Source organism: Coffea arabica, chromosome 3e, assembly GCF_036785885.1.
Source record: "Coffea arabica cultivar ET-39 chromosome 3e, Coffea Arabica ET-39 HiFi, whole genome shotgun sequence".
NCBI lineage: Eukaryota > Viridiplantae > Streptophyta > Magnoliopsida > Gentianales > Rubiaceae > Coffea > Coffea arabica.
Window position 1 is genome coordinate 21,518,548 of NC_092315.1, and position 18,677 is coordinate 21,537,224.

Genomic DNA, 18,677 nt, shown 5'->3' on the forward strand with positions numbered 1-18,677 from the left:
ACATATCACTGTTACTGTACGTGAAGAGCTCAAGAACTATCTCGAAGAAGCCCTATCACCTACAACAGATGTTGATGCTGAGGTGAACAAATATTTTGATGCCCTACCATCTTCAACAACATGGGGCGTTGCTGAAAACATAGTAAGTTGTGAAGATTTTGCGGTATCACCTTCAAATAATGGCATCAAGGAGAACTAGCTGAACAAGCACAGCCAGACTATTGATGGCACAAGAGCTTTCGATAACAATATCAATGATCCGCAAGATGGACTGAATCTAAAGGATTTAAATGATCTTGCCCTATCACTTTCATGAAATATTGAGTTTGGTCCAGAGGTGACTTAGTCCTTTTGGTTCCTACCGATCTCAGTTAAGTCTATCCCCTTCTCCCTGATATAGGAGCAAGAGTAAGTATAGATTTAAATTGTTGACGCTTGATTCAAAAAAAAAACGAATGTTAAGATGAAGTGGTGGAGAAACAACAAGGTGCTGAATTTTTACCCCCCCCCCCCCTGTGGTAGCAAAGCTCCAACCATGCTTTACAACTAAGGCTTCTTTATTTGTAATGGTTAAAGCCAAAAAAAAAAAAAAAATTCAAAAGCAAAACCTCTCGATTACAAAAGTAATATTGTTTACAATTGCTCTAGTTTCACTTCATTCCAAGCCTCTTTGACAATTGTACTACACACAGACGACATCATTTCACTCACAAAGAACAAGCTTAGTATGTCCAAACACTTTTAAACGATTTTGTAGAACGCTAAAAATTGCAAAGAACTGATTCACAAGCTTGCGATCTATGAGATTAATAGTATGAGTAATGATATTTAAGAATAAATGCTAGTTAAATATATCTTATTACCACAACCCTTATGATTACATTTATCTAAATATAAGATTATAAGTTTATTCCATTGACTTTATTTAATTAATTAAAATAACTAATTATTAATAAGATAAATCCTATTTATACATCAATAAACCCATGACTTTAGAGCTCACATACTAATAGCCCTATGATAAGAGTCTGCTATGACATTAACGGTGTCATCGCACAGGAGGACTCTACAAGAGCTCTACAAATCTATCTAATGCTTATAACTCTTTAAGCCTACCAAAAAAGTACATATCTCTGTGCAGTCTTGCACCCATGACACTTGATCCCATGTCACAAAATCATTGCCTTTGTCTGTGTCATAATCATCAGCACATTGGCCGACATTCGCTACATAATAAAACTTGACCTCTTCAAAATGGACATGCGCAAGAAGCAAGCACCTTTGGCTTCACCTTGCATCAATGAAATCTTAATGCTGCCAACAGTGACAAATCCAAGCACTTGTAGTATCATTTTGGTAATGGTACATCAATGTCTGACAAAGATTTTGTTCATGTCATCAAAGTAAGGCCACTTTTCCCCGCTTTTAGAATCAGTCTTACTTTCCTGTTTACGGCAAAAAATTAAGTACTTGTCAACAACTTGGGAAAAAATGGCGCTGCAATATAATACAATGTAATTAATCTCATCAATGCTAGAATAAAAAAACAAACATAAAGATGCACAAGGGCATCAATGTCTGACAAAGATTTTGTTCATGTCATGTAAGTAAGGCCACTTTTGCCGGCTTTTAGAATCAGTCTTACTTTCCTGTTTACGGCAAAAGATTAAGTACTTGTCAACAACTTGGGAAAAATGGCGCTGCAATATAATACAATGTAATTAATCTCATCAATGCTAGAATAAAAAAACAAACATAAAGATGCACAAGGGCATCAATGTCTGACAAAGATTGTGTTCATGTCATCAAAGATGCACAAGGGCTATTAGAAGTCCTCTGAAACATATGTGCTTGCATTCATCTTTATTCCAAAGATAATAGTCAACTCCAACGGCATTAAGCAAAACATATGTTAAGAAGAGTAACAGACAAACACTGGGCAATATGCAACTGATTCTTTGCAACTGCACTGCTTTAATTCATTTTTGACCATTGGCCAGAACCAAAGCTCGCTTCAATCTTATTTCCAGCCGATGTGAATGATTATGTTAACAAAGCCCCAATACTTTTGGTTGGAGATTATAGTCCGAAAGTGCAACATGTCACAAATAGCATTTGAAGCTTGTATCAAAGGTTTGGAAGTCAACAAGGTACTTTACAACAGGAGAATAGGTAATAATTGCTGGAAATACAGTAGACATATGATTGTACACACAAGTATGTCCTACATACACACTAAAAGAGGAAGAAGTATATGCTTAAATAGCACCAACAACAGAAATGTGTGTGAGCTATTGGAATTACTTTCTCAGTTCATTAAACATTAAAAATTTACTAATATTTCCAAAACAATGATTTGACAAGATACCACACTTTTCCTAAGGCAAGGCCTAAGCCATAATGGGGAAGACATGTCCGTTGTTATAAAACTTGGTATCATAATGAGGAACAAAGTCAATATCCAGCATGCTGACTAGCGCAGCAAACAGAAAAGACTATATTCATTTATGTGGCTTCCTATTCCACAAGCAAAAAGCCAATTAACCAACTCATTCCCCAGTGCAGGAGTTTCTTTGCATCTAAGCTCCTATCTCCTGTTTTGTTGCATCTCAAAACATTTAAAAACGGCTAGTACATGATCCTAGTATACTGAACCACAAGAAACAGCTAATTCCTACTTTATGAAGGTGCATAATCAACAAAAGCATACAGGTACGAGCATGTACAATACATGAGGATAATATTTCAAACTTGACCTCCTTTTGACACAATCTACATGAAAATGGATCCCTCAGTCTGGTGGAATAACCTGGTTAGGCATTTCCAATTTCTTGTGCCATTTGAAAGTTTGGTGTGTCAATTAGATGTTGGGAGAGTTCATTTCCCCTGAATGTTCATTCCTACAAAATCCATACGTGCCCAATTCTGGAATGAAACCGCAAAAAGCCTATTCCAATTACACAGGCCAAAGACAACCCCCCCCCCCCCTCCCAAAACAAAAAAAAAAAAACTTAAGCCTTTGAAGAACATATTATGTATTATTGTTTTCACTCTTACATTTCATTGTTAAAAATCTCATTCTCCCATATGGTTCTGGTTAAAAATCATGTCAACTATTTTAGATATGACACCTAGCTACTTTAGTTAAATTATGGGGCTATTCGCAGTATTACAAGGGAAACCAGCTTTATCAGAATGATTAACATCATTGGTGATTGTCTCAAAGAAAATTGAAAAACAAAAATTTGAAAGAAAATTTATCCAAATATATCTATCGTGTTCCATAGACTTAAGATGTACAGTGTTATCACTTTTCATAATGTTCTCCAAAAAATAAGGATTTTCAAGATATATCAATTAGCACTAATTCATGTCATTTTGACTTCCCTAGCAAACTGTAGAATAAGGACATGTATTCTGATCCTTTTCCAGTAAAAAACATATCTAGCATCTAAACTTGCAAAACAGCACATAACGAAAGAAATAATGGTGCAAGGGGGAGTAGAAAAAGGAGAGAGTGTATAGGATGCTAGGGCCAGTTCAACTTGTGCTCAACAAATAGACACCTTGCATAACAATAAAATGACAATGTTATGAAAGTAAGCCAACTATGATCCAGATGGACGTTTTCATGATTGAAACCTACCTCATATTTCTGAACCAAAGATGCCCACAGAGATTTGCATTGTCCTGGGCTTCGACTTATTCCACCAGATAACAAATTGGAAGATATTTCTTCCCAGAGAGCCATTCGACCCTTGACAACTTGGAATCTGTTATGAAGTTCCCCACGCATTCGAATTAGCTTTTTGATCTCTTCAGGCTTCCATTTGTTTCGTTTCACAGACTTGGAAGACTTAAGTTTCGATTTTGGTAGGCCTGAATCAAGTTCACCGCTGTCTATTTCTGAATTTTCATAGTGTTCCTTCTGTAACTGCAAGCTGGTATTACCTTCTTCCAACACATTGTTTGTTGGTATTTGTACAAATGATTTCCAAAAGTTGTCTGATTCTGCACCATTTGAAGAGAATGCCTCCGATGATGTAGAAACTGAATTAGCTTCATCCTTGGTTAGCAGTTTATCAAAATCCATCTCATTATCTGCAATCATCAAAAGTCAAATAAAGGTTAAGAAACTTTAGATCATTTGAGAAGAATTGAGAACAGATGACCAAATCTGCTAGTCTGGTACTATATCATGGTCACTAGGTTGATAAACAGTAGTTATAAATAAACTTTAACACATAAAGGCACATGGAGCGCAGATATCTGCAAAAGCATAAGAACCAGAAAAGCAGTTTATGGTCAAATTTATTCAGATTGCTGAACATATCTTGTCCTTGTTATAACCGTCTCTTATTCTTGGCCTTTCTAATCGAGCATAGGAAGAGAGACCTCTAAATAGCAGAAAGCGGCAGAAAAATACTAGTGATGGTGGGCCAACTTTTATGAAGTTGATTGACAAGACACTTTCCACGATTAGACTGCCTATTGCTATCAGAAAACGTTGACCAGAAACACAAAGATGAAGCAGCGAAATCTGGCCGTCAATGGTACGCCTCAACTCAACACATAAGCCTTTTCAAAACCATTTGAAATTGGCAGCAGTGTTCCAGTTCTTTCATTCAGCTTGGCATAAAGCTAACTCATTTGTCCGCCATAAGTTTCACCATTTACACCACTTTTATTTCCTTTCCTTCACGAGAATTGTACTTCTTACTAACATATACATGTCATTAGATTTTCACAGTTGACAATAGTAAATGCCTCCTACATGCTGTGTGAGAGCAGAGCCAATCATAAAGCTTGTGTAGACAGAACATGCATCACTTTCTTTGATAAGAAAAACAGAAAAGGAAACAAAACCTTCTAAATCTTGTTGCATGATGCTTCTTAAATGTCCATGGCTGTCACTGTCATCAACCTCCTGTGCCCCATTAGGTCGTCGCTTTCTTTGATGCCCATCAACTGCTTTTCTCAATGTTGAAATTCCTAAACCCACACGTGACCTTTCCGATAGCTTTCCATTTATGTCATCAGCTAGGACTCCTGCTGGGTTTTCTAAAGCTATTGCAATGACTTCAGGTCTTTTGCTACTATATTTCCTAACTACTTTTCTCAGAACTTCGGAAACAGTCCTCTCCATGTGAACCAGAGGTGAGCTTACAGGACAACTTGATAGTGCAGCATGTGCAGCTTTGTGCAGTGCATCTAAAAGTTTTCCTTTGTCAAGCCATAAGCAACGTGTTGTAATTTTTATCTTCCCTTTTAGTGTTTTCTCCGTTAGACTGTTTGAAGCCTGGGGGCGTAAAATTTCCATACTGCAAGAAAAAATGAGAATTATCAATCTTCCACTGCAAGTTAAAGAAAATTAAGCCTTTTCAGGTGTCTTGCACAGTTTACCTGATGACTATAATACCATCTGATGCTATCCTAAGTCTCTCATCAATGCAAAGCTCGGTAGATGTCCCAAATGCTTTGTCACCATCACTATACATCAACTGCAATTTCAACAGTATGTAAGCAAAACTTAACTGTTAAAACATCTGGATTATCTGAAAACTGAAAAGCAAATCCATTTTGATTACAGGGTGCAACTATTTGTTTGCTTTGCAGTGTGTTCGTACATGTGTTAGCAGGTTTGAAAGAGATAACCACCTGTAGGTTTTCTTTCCCCAGGGAAGTGAAACCATTAGATAGAACTCTTCTGTTCCTCAGGTGTGAGACACCAAGCATCTCTCCATTCTTTATGACCTGATTTGATAAAATAGCCATTAACCAGACTCTATGAAGCTACCCGACAGTAGGTACACACCAAGCCTACACAGAACAGTTAATGGCACATAGCAAGCTGCACTACATTAGAAGAAAATTACTGTCACAGGACTATTTCTTTACAAGTCCTGCAAGAGCTTTTTGATCCTTCATCCACCTTATAAAAGTGCAAGGACTGGATTTTCTTAGGCTAACAAACCATCACCGAAAATCCGTTACATTTGCTGAGGATGGTTCTCATGGTTAATTGTGCTGTCAGTGCAAGACCATGGTTAATTGTGCTGTCAGTGCAAGAGACTATGTAGAAAGCAACCTTCTTCTTGATGTTAATATCACCTAACACTAGGAACAGTGCTAAGCAACAATAAAATCATTACTTACCACAGTATGCCGAATGCCAGTTGATTTTCCCAACAATTCATGCTCTTTTAGGAATAAAAGCTCCCCATGAATGGGTAGAAAATGTTGTGGCTTCACAATTTTAAGCACTTCATCCTTCAAGAACGAAAGTCAATTCAGTGTTTCATGACCACACAAGTTTAAAGTCCAATATTAATAGAACAAACTAAAAAAGGAACATACAGTAATTGCTATCAACGTTATTCACAAATCTCGTAGTTACCAAAATGTTGAACAAAAATCACAAATGAAAAGACAAAGACCTGCGATGCTTTACTACATCTCAATCATATTAATATAATTCATTACAACTATCCCTAGTATCAAATCATATCAAAAGGAACTCAAATGATACAATCATTTCTCAAACTCTAAAAAATGACAGCACATAAAAGATGAGGTGCTCTGACTTAGATCAGTATCAAAAGTATTTTTTTTTTTTTAAGAAAAAGAGGCAAAAAAAGATTTCTGCATGATGATCATCTTACCAATTCTTCACGATGAGCATGACCAGACGAGTGCAAGTACTCATTCTTGCCCATCACAATAGCTGACCCTATTTCTGATATACGATTAAGCATTTTCATCACCCGAGTTTCGTTACCAGGTATAACCTATAATAAATCATATAAACAATGAAAACCACAAATATATACAGCAGAACCTTGCGGAAAGATTAACAAAAAGTAAAGCTTTAACATGACGATTTAAATATCCAACCAGGTCATCATTGTACAAATACTAGGCAAACAAAGACACATCTGAAAAGGGATGGTAACATCTAGCATGTCATCTGAAGCAATCGACATCTTAAAAGGAACTTAAGTCAGAAACGCTGAACCAAAAAATTGACTAAAAGGTCAATGTCAACATGTAAGGTATGTTTTGACACAGTCTATAACTTTTTCATGTCAAATTTCATCCGAGGAAGTGACAAACTGCCCTCAAAATTAGGATTCAAGTTGAAAGGAGGAGTACATATACTCCAGTTTGAACAGATGACTCAAAAGTTTGCTTAGCCAGAGTAATTCATTCAACAACTCTGAAACTGCATCACGTTGCGAGATATACTAAACTCAAATCAACATCAACCCTGTTGCTCCATCAATAGCTATACCGAAGAAAGCCGCATCAGACATAGTTAGTATAGTTAGGTTCCCAGTACACCGCATCCATAATAATGACCCCTCAACGAAATGACAATTTTCCGAGATTTTCACAAAAAAAAAATGTGTCTTTAAGAATTCGTTCTCTAATTAAACCGGCCGCTTCATGATATTATTATGATACTTATGTCACCACGGATGTGTTGATATCTGCCATATCTAAGCCTCCTCTTCCTTCTTTTTCTTCTTATTGATTTCCTTTGCATGCTCACTTTGTTACCAGAAGAAGATTAGCAGTTATCAGAATAAAAAATGTTTTAGATCTAGAACAAATATAGATAATCTGATTACTCAGAATAGCATTTCAAAGCAAGCTCAGACACAAAAGACACAAGGATTTTTAATGTAAAGATTGCAAGGATTGTAGCCTGATATTACCTAAATCCCCACTAAAACCTTAAGCCACAGTTACAACCATTTCATACGCAAATCTCATTGGTGATTTGCAGAAACAGCTCCAGAACACATGGGTTTCCACTCAACTAAAACTTTGATCACTTGTTTCTTTCATTTAATTAGTCTAAGGAAACTATTTACATGCCTTAACTTAGAAAGACTCATTAAACATGTATAAAGCACAGGTCTGAAATACATTTGAAATATCCACCATGAAGATATTTCACATAATTACTCATTTCTATCTAGATGCCTATAAAAGCAATGCCTTGGCAGTTCAGTTTCCCATGCAGACACACTTTCACATTCCTATCAAATCCCTGTTTAAGCCCTCATCAGCATTTGTTGGACAGCTTCCAAATTGATCTTTGCCAGGAAGATATCAATAATAGTCTCCTAAAACCTCACATTCTTCCTTGTCTACAGATGTTACTATATCTACATCTGTAATTGAAGTATCCAAATCAATGAATTTCTATTGTTATACTGCACAAAAGGTTTCCCCTGCAAATCACCAAGAATGTGTCATTTTTAATTCCAATCAATGTATGTCTGACAGAGACTGGCAGTGACATCTTTTATTAGGTAATGTTAACCGGAAACTAGCTGTAACATCTTTTATTAAATTCAGTGTATTACGGTCTTTCTATTTGGGGATCTAGTAAAATCATTGCAACTGCAGATAGAACAGTTGATACTACATCTCCCAGTGATATGCTGTCCAAATTACCCAAAATCTCATCCCACTCCCAAGAAGAGGTACAAAAGCCCATTCTTAATTTGTATCATGCAATTCAGTTAGTTACTAAGACTTCCTCTTCCTCCTCCTCCTTTCTTTTCCCTTAAGATTGCTTTAATTTCAAAAAGCACTTGACACAAATTGTATAGTGTAGTTATTTTCACCACTCAAAGTCATTACTTCAATTAGTTTAAATTACAGCAATAAATTCCATGCATCAAATTTCTTAGATCTCCTCTCATCCTATTTTCTGATCATATTATTTAGACATTTTCAACCATCTAGAAAAGCATATGTGCTGATACATTTTTTTTAGGCCAAGTGGAGGGCAATCACTCATGGTTAGTCTGTGTATGAGAAATGCAGTTTATCTGAACTTTCATTTAGCCTACGAAATATTTTCATTAGTTTGCTTTAAAGCTCCATCTTTCATGATATCTCACCAGTCTCATCAGCTAGCGTGCTTATGGCTGGTGGAAGCTAGATAAAATTTGGCATTGAACATAATACATTTCTGAGGTATGTCAGGCATGTACATGATTTATTGGAACATTAGTTAGAGGATTAAAATACAGTGGCACCCAAAGTGGCTGAAAAGCAAATACATCTGCTAATCTATATCCTTCAAATAGATATTCAAGCTCCAAAGAGACTTCCATAATTTCCTACAAACATAGTACGGTTAATTTCTTCTCTCCATGAGCAATGCACTTAATATAACCTATTCAGTGGACTCTTTATAATATTTCACTGAGTCTCCTCATTAGCTAGGGTCATTGTGGAATGTGGATGTTGGATATGGTTTATGCACCGAACAAAATGCAAGTCTCAGGTTGTCTTTCATGTAGGCATAAGATGCGTGGATTTATTATAGGGTTAAAAGGCACTGGCACCCAAATTGGGTAATTATGCAAAGATATATTCACATCTATATCCTTAAATTGAAACCAAAAGCTCCAGAGAGATTTCCATACCTTCAATTGGACTCAAAGTTCCAGAAAGACTTCCATAATCTTTTTCCTCAGATTAGGTTGATACTTGAGGTTTTCCTTTTTTTTTTTTTTTGGTTGGTTCCTTCTGCTTTTTCTTTTTCTTATATATCACTAAGTAACCTACAAAATAGACAAATGATCTTATTTACTTTCCCATATCTTTTGCATCAATTTATTTTTCTTTCTCTATCTATTAGTCTTCTCTTAGCTCTTCCTTTCCTTGCAAGATATTCATTTGCAAGGACTGTAGTAGCATTGCAATAACCCCGAGTACAACCCCATATCTTCTTTGACAGGATTGGTTATAATTGGACGGGCATAAATCAGGAAAAAGTGGTAAAAAGAGGATTTTTTAAGCTATAATTATACAATTTGTCAGTCATTTCAAATAATGTATATGAAATAATACGAGACTTTAAAACATATGATCCAAACAGTAATTTCTCTTTAAAATGAAAATCATCCAATGCCTTGCACCTAATTGCTATTATTGCAACAGTTGCATGCAATACAAACAAATTATTCTGGAAAAATCCTTTTTTTTATATATCATTCTCCCAACCTTTTCATCTTCTTAAACACCGTTTTATCTCACATACATTGGATAACAAAAATGCTAGAGTGAATGATACAAAAACATTTCCAACAAATCTTCAATTCAAACGGACCCAAGATATCTAAATGAGTAAAAGTAGCTTCAAATGAAGGATCAAACCTATAGATTCCACTGAGATAATGTGGTTTAGAGAAGATGAAGTAAAATACCATTCCAAATTTGAGGTCGAGAAACATTTATGAAATTATAAAAGACAAAATCATCTGATCAGATCAGAAGCAGAAATACTTTTCAAAGTAACTCTAACTTGCATGCCCAGCAAATCAAGCTCTGAAAAATTACCTTAGCAGAATACAAAATCAAATCCTCTTGTGTCAGTTTGAGTGAATGGCTACTTCCATATGATGCAAGATTCAGTGCAGCACGTGGTTCTGCCTGACACAATAGGTGCACTTACTCAAATGCTACATCAGAAATTTGGATGAACAATAAAAAGTCACTAACGGATGATCACAACTAAAAAAAATCAACGTAACTTACTTGAGAGCCAGTAGTTACAATGAGTAAATCTTTGGGTGAATAAGCATCAATGTCTTCCACTTTCACCTATCCATCACATGTACAGTATGAAAAGCAAGAAAGCGGTTTCTTATTATCAAATTGGTGATATAAGGCATTAGGATGGAGGATGATGGGGTAGCTATGATTACTGAACGCATACTCTTGCATCATCATATTAACCTCCAAAATCTAACACATCAACAAAAAAAAAGTACCAAATGGCAGCAATGGCCACACATGTTGGATACTACAAAAGGTATATTCATGAGTCAAGATTGGCAGGTGATGCATGTCCAATTTAATTACCAACATCAGCAACTAAATACTTTTGGGGCACTAATCATCTGCACATCAGAATTCACTTTTTCAGGCAAGCTCACCGAAAAATGTTCACATATTGATGTAAGACATCTTGGTAGTGTAAAAGCAACCTGGAGTCTTTTCAAAACAAGCAAAATTAATCCTATCAAAGAGAATATGGAAAACCACATATATGGATTGCTCATATTTCATTTCTCTGGAGAACAAATGTAACACAAACAAGCGTCATAAAGTGATTACCAGTGTTGATGGATCAATAGGTGCCTTTCCATCTTTCCATGCAGCATCCAGATATGTCCTCAATGCCATTCCAACAAAAACCTGATGTGCTGATAAAAATTATGTCTGTCCCTCAAAGTAATGGGCAAGGACTAAAAAATCTTAGAGATCTTACCAATTTTCTGCCGGTCAAGTCAGCTGCAGCTTTCACACTTCCGAGACGATGAATATTTGATGCAAATTGGGTAGTGATAACCCTGCCTTTAGCAGCTGAAATACGACGCAACAATGCATCCGCTACAACAGTCTCACTAAGTGTCCTTCCAGGCGAGAGTACATTTGTTGAATCACTCATCATCTGCGATTGAATCGACCCAGTTAATTCACTTCAATAAAGACAGACACTCAGTTAATGTAGCTAATCAGTCCTGATAGCTGAACACTCCACTTTGTCGGGCATGCTTTACTGGCAACAAAAAAGAATTGCTCTCATTTTGTGCTCTTTGAACATGATTAGAGTTTTAGGCATTAGATTTTGAAATTATTTCTTGGATGATTAAAACTTTTTTGAAACCTTTCTTAGTGAAATCAAAATTCTGTTCTTCGTTCCATGGAGGTGCCACTTCAGATGTATCCTACTGTTTTTGACTGAGGACTAAGCAAGAAGACAATCAAAAAATCTAATTCATAGTGTTTGGTTGTAAGGAAAAGCATGAGAGTTGTATTAGCGGTAAGCTACTTTTCCAATGGTGTGTGTTTGGTTAAAGAGAGAATTATAAAAATCTCCTGCACATTACAAAGCTTTCCTACATTTCATATCCTGCAAAAATTGCAAGGTTTTGCTCAAAAAGATTCAGTTACACAGAAGAATCATAATTACCACTAATCACCTATTTCTCCTAATTTTATTTCTTGTCAAACTAACATGCACAAGGAAGCAACTTTCTCTCTCCTATACCTCATTTTTCTGCACTTAGGTTTCCTGCATAGATTTACCACTATTCAGACATAGCATGTTTGCCAAACGATGGAGAGAATGCCAGCAAGAAAAATCAAAAGAGAGAAAACAAAACATAGAGGAGTCACAAAAGACACAAGGAACAGAGAGGATGAGCAAACAGGAATTTCAGCATTGGTTGAGCCTTCTTCCAGCAGTAGAAAAGGAAAGAGGGCAGGGGAACAATGAAAAGAAAAGGAACAACAGAAAAGAAAAGGATAAGCTGTAGTGATGCTTTTAGGTGTGTGCAGGGTGCTTTCTATGGGTTGTCAATGTGAATATGCTATGATGAAGTGGTGCAGTGTTGGAGCTCTGTTTTGGGAGTGTGTGCCAGTGTGGCGTTGAACCCCAATAGGCGGTGATGGCCTTATTGGTTGAATGGTGATAAAGACGGATACTGTGGTTGTGGCTGTGATCTATGCAGCTCTGTGCTGGTCTTGGTGAACAGGGCTGTGCCGAACTGACATGTGCCGCGTGTAAGAGTCATAATATGGAAATGAAGAATGGAAGCAAGGAAGCAAGGAAGAAAGAAGGAAAGTGGAGGAGCAGCAGACACTGCTGCACCAGATGGCAAGAAGTGGTAATAAAAGAGGAGAGATGAAGTAGAGAGGATGATACAGGAGGAACAGGAGAGTTAGGTAAGCAGAAAGGATAAAGAGATGGAGGTCATGAAAAGGAGAGCAGCAACATTCAAGGGACTGAAAGCAGAGAAATATATGGATAAGTAAACCCTAGAGGGACTAGAGGAGGATGGGGACAAAAAGGAAGGGAAAAGGAATAAAAAAGAAAATACAAAGCCAGCCCAGAATTTTACCAATATCCTGAAACTCGATAATTTATCAAAACTAAGAACTTTGAGTGCCCCAGAGTGATCTTCTTAAAAAAATTTAGTATGTAATCCAACTGTTGAATAAAACAAAAAATCGTAAGAAGTTAGCCTGTTAGATAAAATTGCTATTGATTCATACTTTATACATACATTTGGATTTGACTGCAGTCTATTAGAGGTTTATTGTATGACATAGACATTAGGTTTATTTAAGTTGTCCCCAATATTAACTGAAACTCTCCGTTATATATCAATATATGGCATTCAGAAATATCTACAAGCTCATACCAGAAAATTTAAGTACTCCTAGGTATTGGATACACTTAATTAAGGGCTTGTTCTCGGTTCATTATTTTAGCTGATTATGAATTAGTGATTTTAGATAATTAATTTTGTGATGTTCTCGTTTTGTTTTTGTATTCAGATTATAGATTTTTTAATAAGCAAAAAAGCTAAAATCCATAATCAACCGAAGAGTAGCTTTTGCTGATTCTGACTGTTCTCTATAATCACTTTCCATATCAGATTTTGCAAAATCTAAAGCAAGTGAGAACAAGGCCTAAGTAATACTACTGAATTAGCACATTGAACTGATATTATTCATCACCAATAAATGGTTGATGTATCTTTTACTAAGAAACATGATGATCACATCAACTGAATGCCCAGAAAATATAAGATAAGAAGTCCAAAAAAATAAAGACATCTTCAGTTAATTATCTCCCATAGGTTCCAATTTTATCCATTGATTTGACTTGCTTTAAGTATAGGTACTTGTTCAGCAAATAGGAACTAAGAACTTAAACTTTCAAAAACTAGAACTGAACTTAAAAGGTACCAAAATATTGAAAAATAATAGTGATGATAGGTTTTTAGGTCAAGGAAGACCAGGAAAAAAAAAGATAGAAATCCAGTAAAATGTCCAAATGTCCCGATAGGATAGAATTTCGACAGCAACTGTATATCCCCTTCTTACCCATCTAATTTGAATTTTTAAATCCTAGATACCCAACGGCTATATATTTTCAGCAATGGAAACGCAAAATCTGAAGCTCTAAGGTGCATTCAATGTTTCAGAAATGGCCTAGTGAGGAAAAAAATATCATGCATTCTGTAGAATCAACTTAAACTATAAAACAAAAAACAAAAAACAAAAGAGCTTAATGATAATCTAGTGCTTACCAAGGTAACTCCTTCTTTAGAAAGCTCTTCTAAAGTTCCACGGTCAAATACTTTCCCATCTAATGGTGTCTCATCAATCTGTTGAATTTGATAAACTTGTTAACCAAACGTAACTATTCGGAAAGAAAAGAAAGACATCCACCAAACAGATACCTTCCAGTCCCCTGTGTGAAGAATAGTACCATCAGCACAGCGAAGAACCAATCCACAACAATCTGGAATGGAATGTGTAACCCTAATCGGTTCCACCTCAAATGGCCCAGCAACAAATCTCATTTTTGTTTTAAATATCTTGAGCCTAGAAGGAATAAAAATCCCAAACTCCTTCAATCTCTTCTTGATAAGCTGCACAAAAACAGGAAAGGCTACTGCATTTAACATTAGCCAGCATAAACTAAAAGCATTAGGTTTCAATGTGATATGATGCATCTCATGAAGTAAACTAACAAGCACTATTATGATATAGTGCAACTCATGAAATGATATTATGCATCTTGAAATGCCAAAAAGTGATACAATGTGCATCGCAACAGCAGATTCAGGAATCAACATCAGACTGGCATTGCATGTTTGATTTAATAACAGGATTAGACAGGATTACTTTTCAGAAGACTAGTGTGCTTCTCATAACAGGATATTTTTTCTAATACAAGTAGCCAGTTTTTTTTTTCTCCTCTCTTGCACCAGATTATTAACAGGCTATGATGAAGATAGAGGTATAAGGCTTCAGGACTCTGTTTATTGGTTTTTCAACAAGTACATGCATTCTTTGGCAAATAAGCAATGTCCTCATGTTATCAGAACCAGAAGTAAATCAAGATACATAATAACATGCGAACATCGTATATAACGTTCCCATGTACATGGGCTATGATTTTATCATAGAAATGGGTAAATAACAAGCACAGAAACCAACCATATATAGGGTAGTCCGGATTGCTCATACAATCCAATGTGATCACATAAGTGGAATGAACGTTATGAAAAACGGCAAAATCATTTACATTTTACATATCTCATATCTTCTTATCTGGACAACTATATATGAATGAGATGCAGCAATTCTTGAAGGTCATCTAACCACATCTATGCATCTCATGTCATAGGTGTGGCAACTTACACATAAAGCGTTTGAATAGAAGAAAACTTCACATAATTGTAAAATTCCTGTTACAAACCTCCATTGTAAAGGAAGATGCAAATATAGGCGTGCTTGCATCCAAAGCAGGAATTACCTGTTTCAGCAAACAAAACTGATGAATGAGAGAGAATTATGTCATCAAATAGACATGTTTACATAGGAGGATCATTTTCTAATATTGATAATAAGTATAATGGAAGAGAACAGAATGATAGATGAAGAGAATGTAGCCTGACTCAGGATACTATTGCCCTTAAATTCAGCAGGGAATGAGTCCTAGCAGTGTTTCAAGTATTTCAATTTAAGTTAAAATTTTCAACTATCTACTTGAAGCAGTTTATTGGAACTCTAAATGAAATGAAATTTTCATGAATAATTGATTCCAGTAGCTGAGATTATGTATAGCCAATTGCATGCATTGCATTTGTCATTTTCCATTCCATAAGAGCATAGTACTACTAATGTGTTACGCACTAAATAACGACTTGTTTTCTTTGTCTTGAAACTTTGATGAACTGCAACAGGAAACAAGTTACTTAACCAGCCTCAGGCAGTGAAAAAAATGAGCTCCATACTGACCACCACAATAGAAAAACTAAAAGTACCTCAAGCTAATGTTGCTTCAGAATAGAACCACATTCAATGAAGGAACCTCACCAATTTAACCATTCAAATTACTAGAAGAAACCAAAGTAAATCAGCAAGGGAGAACCTTTAGTGACAACCTTAAGACAAAAAAACTACTTTCATATAGCATTCCCTACATTTAATTGTTTATTCTCTTAAAACTGTCTCAGTTTAAAGAGACTTGTCCATTTAATGAGCAATAAAAAAGAATTTCAAACAATCAGAAATGTTTATAAATTTGAATGACCAATACAACACAGAAATAATTCAAGAAGCTGAACAGATCTTTACCCAAGGCAACGCACCAATGTGGTCTTCATGACCATGGGTTATTACAACTGCTTCAATTTTGTGGCTCCATTTCTTGATAAACGTGGTATCAGGTATGATTTTCTGGACGCCAAGCTCATCATAGCTGAAAGCATAGCAAAAAACCGTACATACTCAAATCAATTCTCAGTATGCATGTAACAAAAAAGGTAATCTCCAAAAAACACAAAGAAAAAACAAACTTTAATTTCTCATGTAAGGGGTCTTTTAAGGGAATGTATGATGGGAGTAAAAACTCTCCATTCCCATTTTGCAGAGGGTTCACAAGAAAATAAGAAAAGGGAAATTGGTTTCATGCCTAGGTGCAACAAAAGAAGCAAATTTACTATCAAAGTACTCCTTCACAGCTGATGTGTCCAGCTTAAGCAATTCCTAAGATACAGAATCAAAGAGAGGTGCATGAAAACAAGTTACTGATACTTACCCAGGGAACATCACACCAGCATCGATCAAAATATACCGATCAAAATTTCCAACAAGCATGCAATTCATTCCAATTTCTCCCAAACCACCAATTGGAAGAACACGCAACGGTGGGCCATCAGAACCTTCATAGAACTGTTCCATCTTACGTTGAACAGAATCTTCCATACTTTTTCGAGGTCCCTCGGCTCTTCCTCGAGATCTTTTACGAGGTTCTCTCGACCCACCACGTGAACCTAACACAAAACCAAGCAATTATGATATGCACCCATAAAAATATATATATCAATACACCCTTATAAAAATTTAAAGGTATCTAAATCCTCTACATGTAAATTGGACAACCAAGCAATAAAAACTGAAAATTTCCCAAGTGTGGTTACATTTCGTGTTTTCCTCTTTTCTATATCTCCGATTTTAACAAATAAAACCAGTAATTCTGTTTTCTGCAAACTTTTCTTCCTAAATGACATTATCATACTAAATAATTTAACACTTATTTGCATAAAATGCAATAACAGAAAGGGTAAAACACAAATTTCTTAATTAGACAGAAAATAGCAAGAAATAAAAATCGCAACAAGAAAATAGAGCAAGGCAAACTAAAACATAACAAATACTGCTTCATCCTGAGCTAACAGCACTAAAAATTACAAACCCTATGGAAATATTCACTGAAATTAAGACAAAAAGATAAGAACTTCATTGCTTGTAAATTTTACAGTTCATTACCTATAGTTGAAGTAGAATGCGAAGGTCCACAGCAAGAAATGCATTGTCTACTAGGATTTGGGTTAGCTGCTCGAAATAGAGAACCCTTGTGAGCATAAGGATAGAGTGAAACTGCACTGAAACTGATAGCAGCCATGTTTTCAGTCGAAATTAAGTAAGTTCTTCCTGTTCAATTTCTACATAAGTAGAATTTTATTGATGAAAGTGCATTTAGAAATGCGTATTTGATCTGAAATTGGAATTTGGGACGAAGGTTTTGGGAAATTGAATTGAAACCCTAACGAGAGAGCCTTCAGAGTGTTTGGAGGGCCTTAATAGGGGCGGGAAATGGAGAACAAGAACAGAGATATGATAGAGAGAGAGTATGGGTAAAATATCTTATTTATATTCTTTTTTCTTAGGAGTATCATTTTCGGCTATTTATACTTATACGTATTATCAGGACTCTGTTTGGATTGGATGAAAGGAAACAAAAGGAAAGAAAAGAATATCAATGGATTAAAAAAAAAAGGAGTAGAGGAAAGTGATTTCCTTTCATCTTATTTCGATTCAGTATGGAGGAAAAGAAAAGAATTGAATTTTTGTTTGAATTGAAGAAGGAAATGAAACAATGAATTGTTAATTTATTAAAAAAATAGAGAAAATCATCATTTAAAATAATTTAAAATAATTTTAATTAATTTAGTTTCATTTCTCTCCATTTTCGCCCACTATTAACTGAAAATGTGAGGACTCGAATTTTATTTTACTTACTTTTATTTATTTTACTGACTTATTTAATTATTTATTTATTCGTTTACTCCAATTAATTTATTTCACCCATTTTAATTTCATTTGCATTGAACACTATCCCATTTTATATTTTTAAAAACGTTTGCTAGTAAATTTAATTTTTCTACGGCTCGATTAATTAGAAATAGTGAATACACGTTTTTCGAGATAAAATTCGGTCCGAGAGTGCAGTGGTCTTGGAGAATTAAAAGTGATCAATAGTAGACTAAGAAAAGTTAATTGAAATATTAGAGGTGAGCGAGTTAAATTAATCTCAAATAGGAATACTAATTGCCCACTATTAATTTGTTGACTTTTTGTACTAAAGTACCTTTATGTCACTTCTACCTTTTCATTCCATCACTTCACCAACATCACACACAAACCCTTTCTTCCCATCCTCTCTTGGCCGACCCTTCCTTCACCCTTTCTTACCAAAATTTCAGCTAGCTTTTCTTCCATTTTTGCTCGAAAAACACACTCCAAACTTGCTCCTTTTCTTGGAACATCACTCAAGTTTG

The 18,677-nt window shown here is 35.5% G+C and overlaps 1 protein-coding gene across 5 annotated transcripts; it reads right to left on the reverse strand.

Annotated features, from left to right (window-relative positions):
* Window positions 1–894: 894 nt before the first annotated feature.
* Window positions 895–17,765, reverse strand: LOC140038242 (ribonuclease J-like). Of its 5 annotated transcripts, none has more exons than XM_072083330.1 (17): window positions 17,386–17,765; window positions 16,655–16,889; window positions 16,206–16,315; window positions 15,311–15,367; window positions 14,286–14,500; window positions 14,133–14,210; window positions 11,300–11,482; window positions 11,146–11,226; window positions 10,564–10,629; window positions 10,366–10,458; window positions 6,663–6,788; window positions 6,157–6,270; window positions 5,659–5,754; window positions 5,404–5,501; window positions 4,867–5,321; window positions 3,647–4,101; window positions 895–1,445 (listed from the first exon to the last, which is right to left on the reverse strand). In XM_072083330.1, the coding sequence occupies exons 1-17, from the start codon at window positions 17,519–17,521 to the stop codon at window positions 1,368–1,370; spliced, it is 2,676 nt and encodes an 891-aa protein (XP_071939431.1). In that variant the 5' UTR covers window positions 17,522–17,765; the 3' UTR covers window positions 895–1,367. The 5 variants fall into 5 exon arrangements, with proteins under 5 accessions (XP_071939431.1, XP_071939433.1, XP_071939435.1 ...); XM_072083332.1 differs by having other exon boundaries at window positions 14,286–14,477; window positions 16,192–16,315; XM_072083331.1 differs by having other exon boundaries at window positions 1,352–1,649.
* Between the last annotated feature and the right edge of the window lie 912 nt (window positions 17,766–18,677).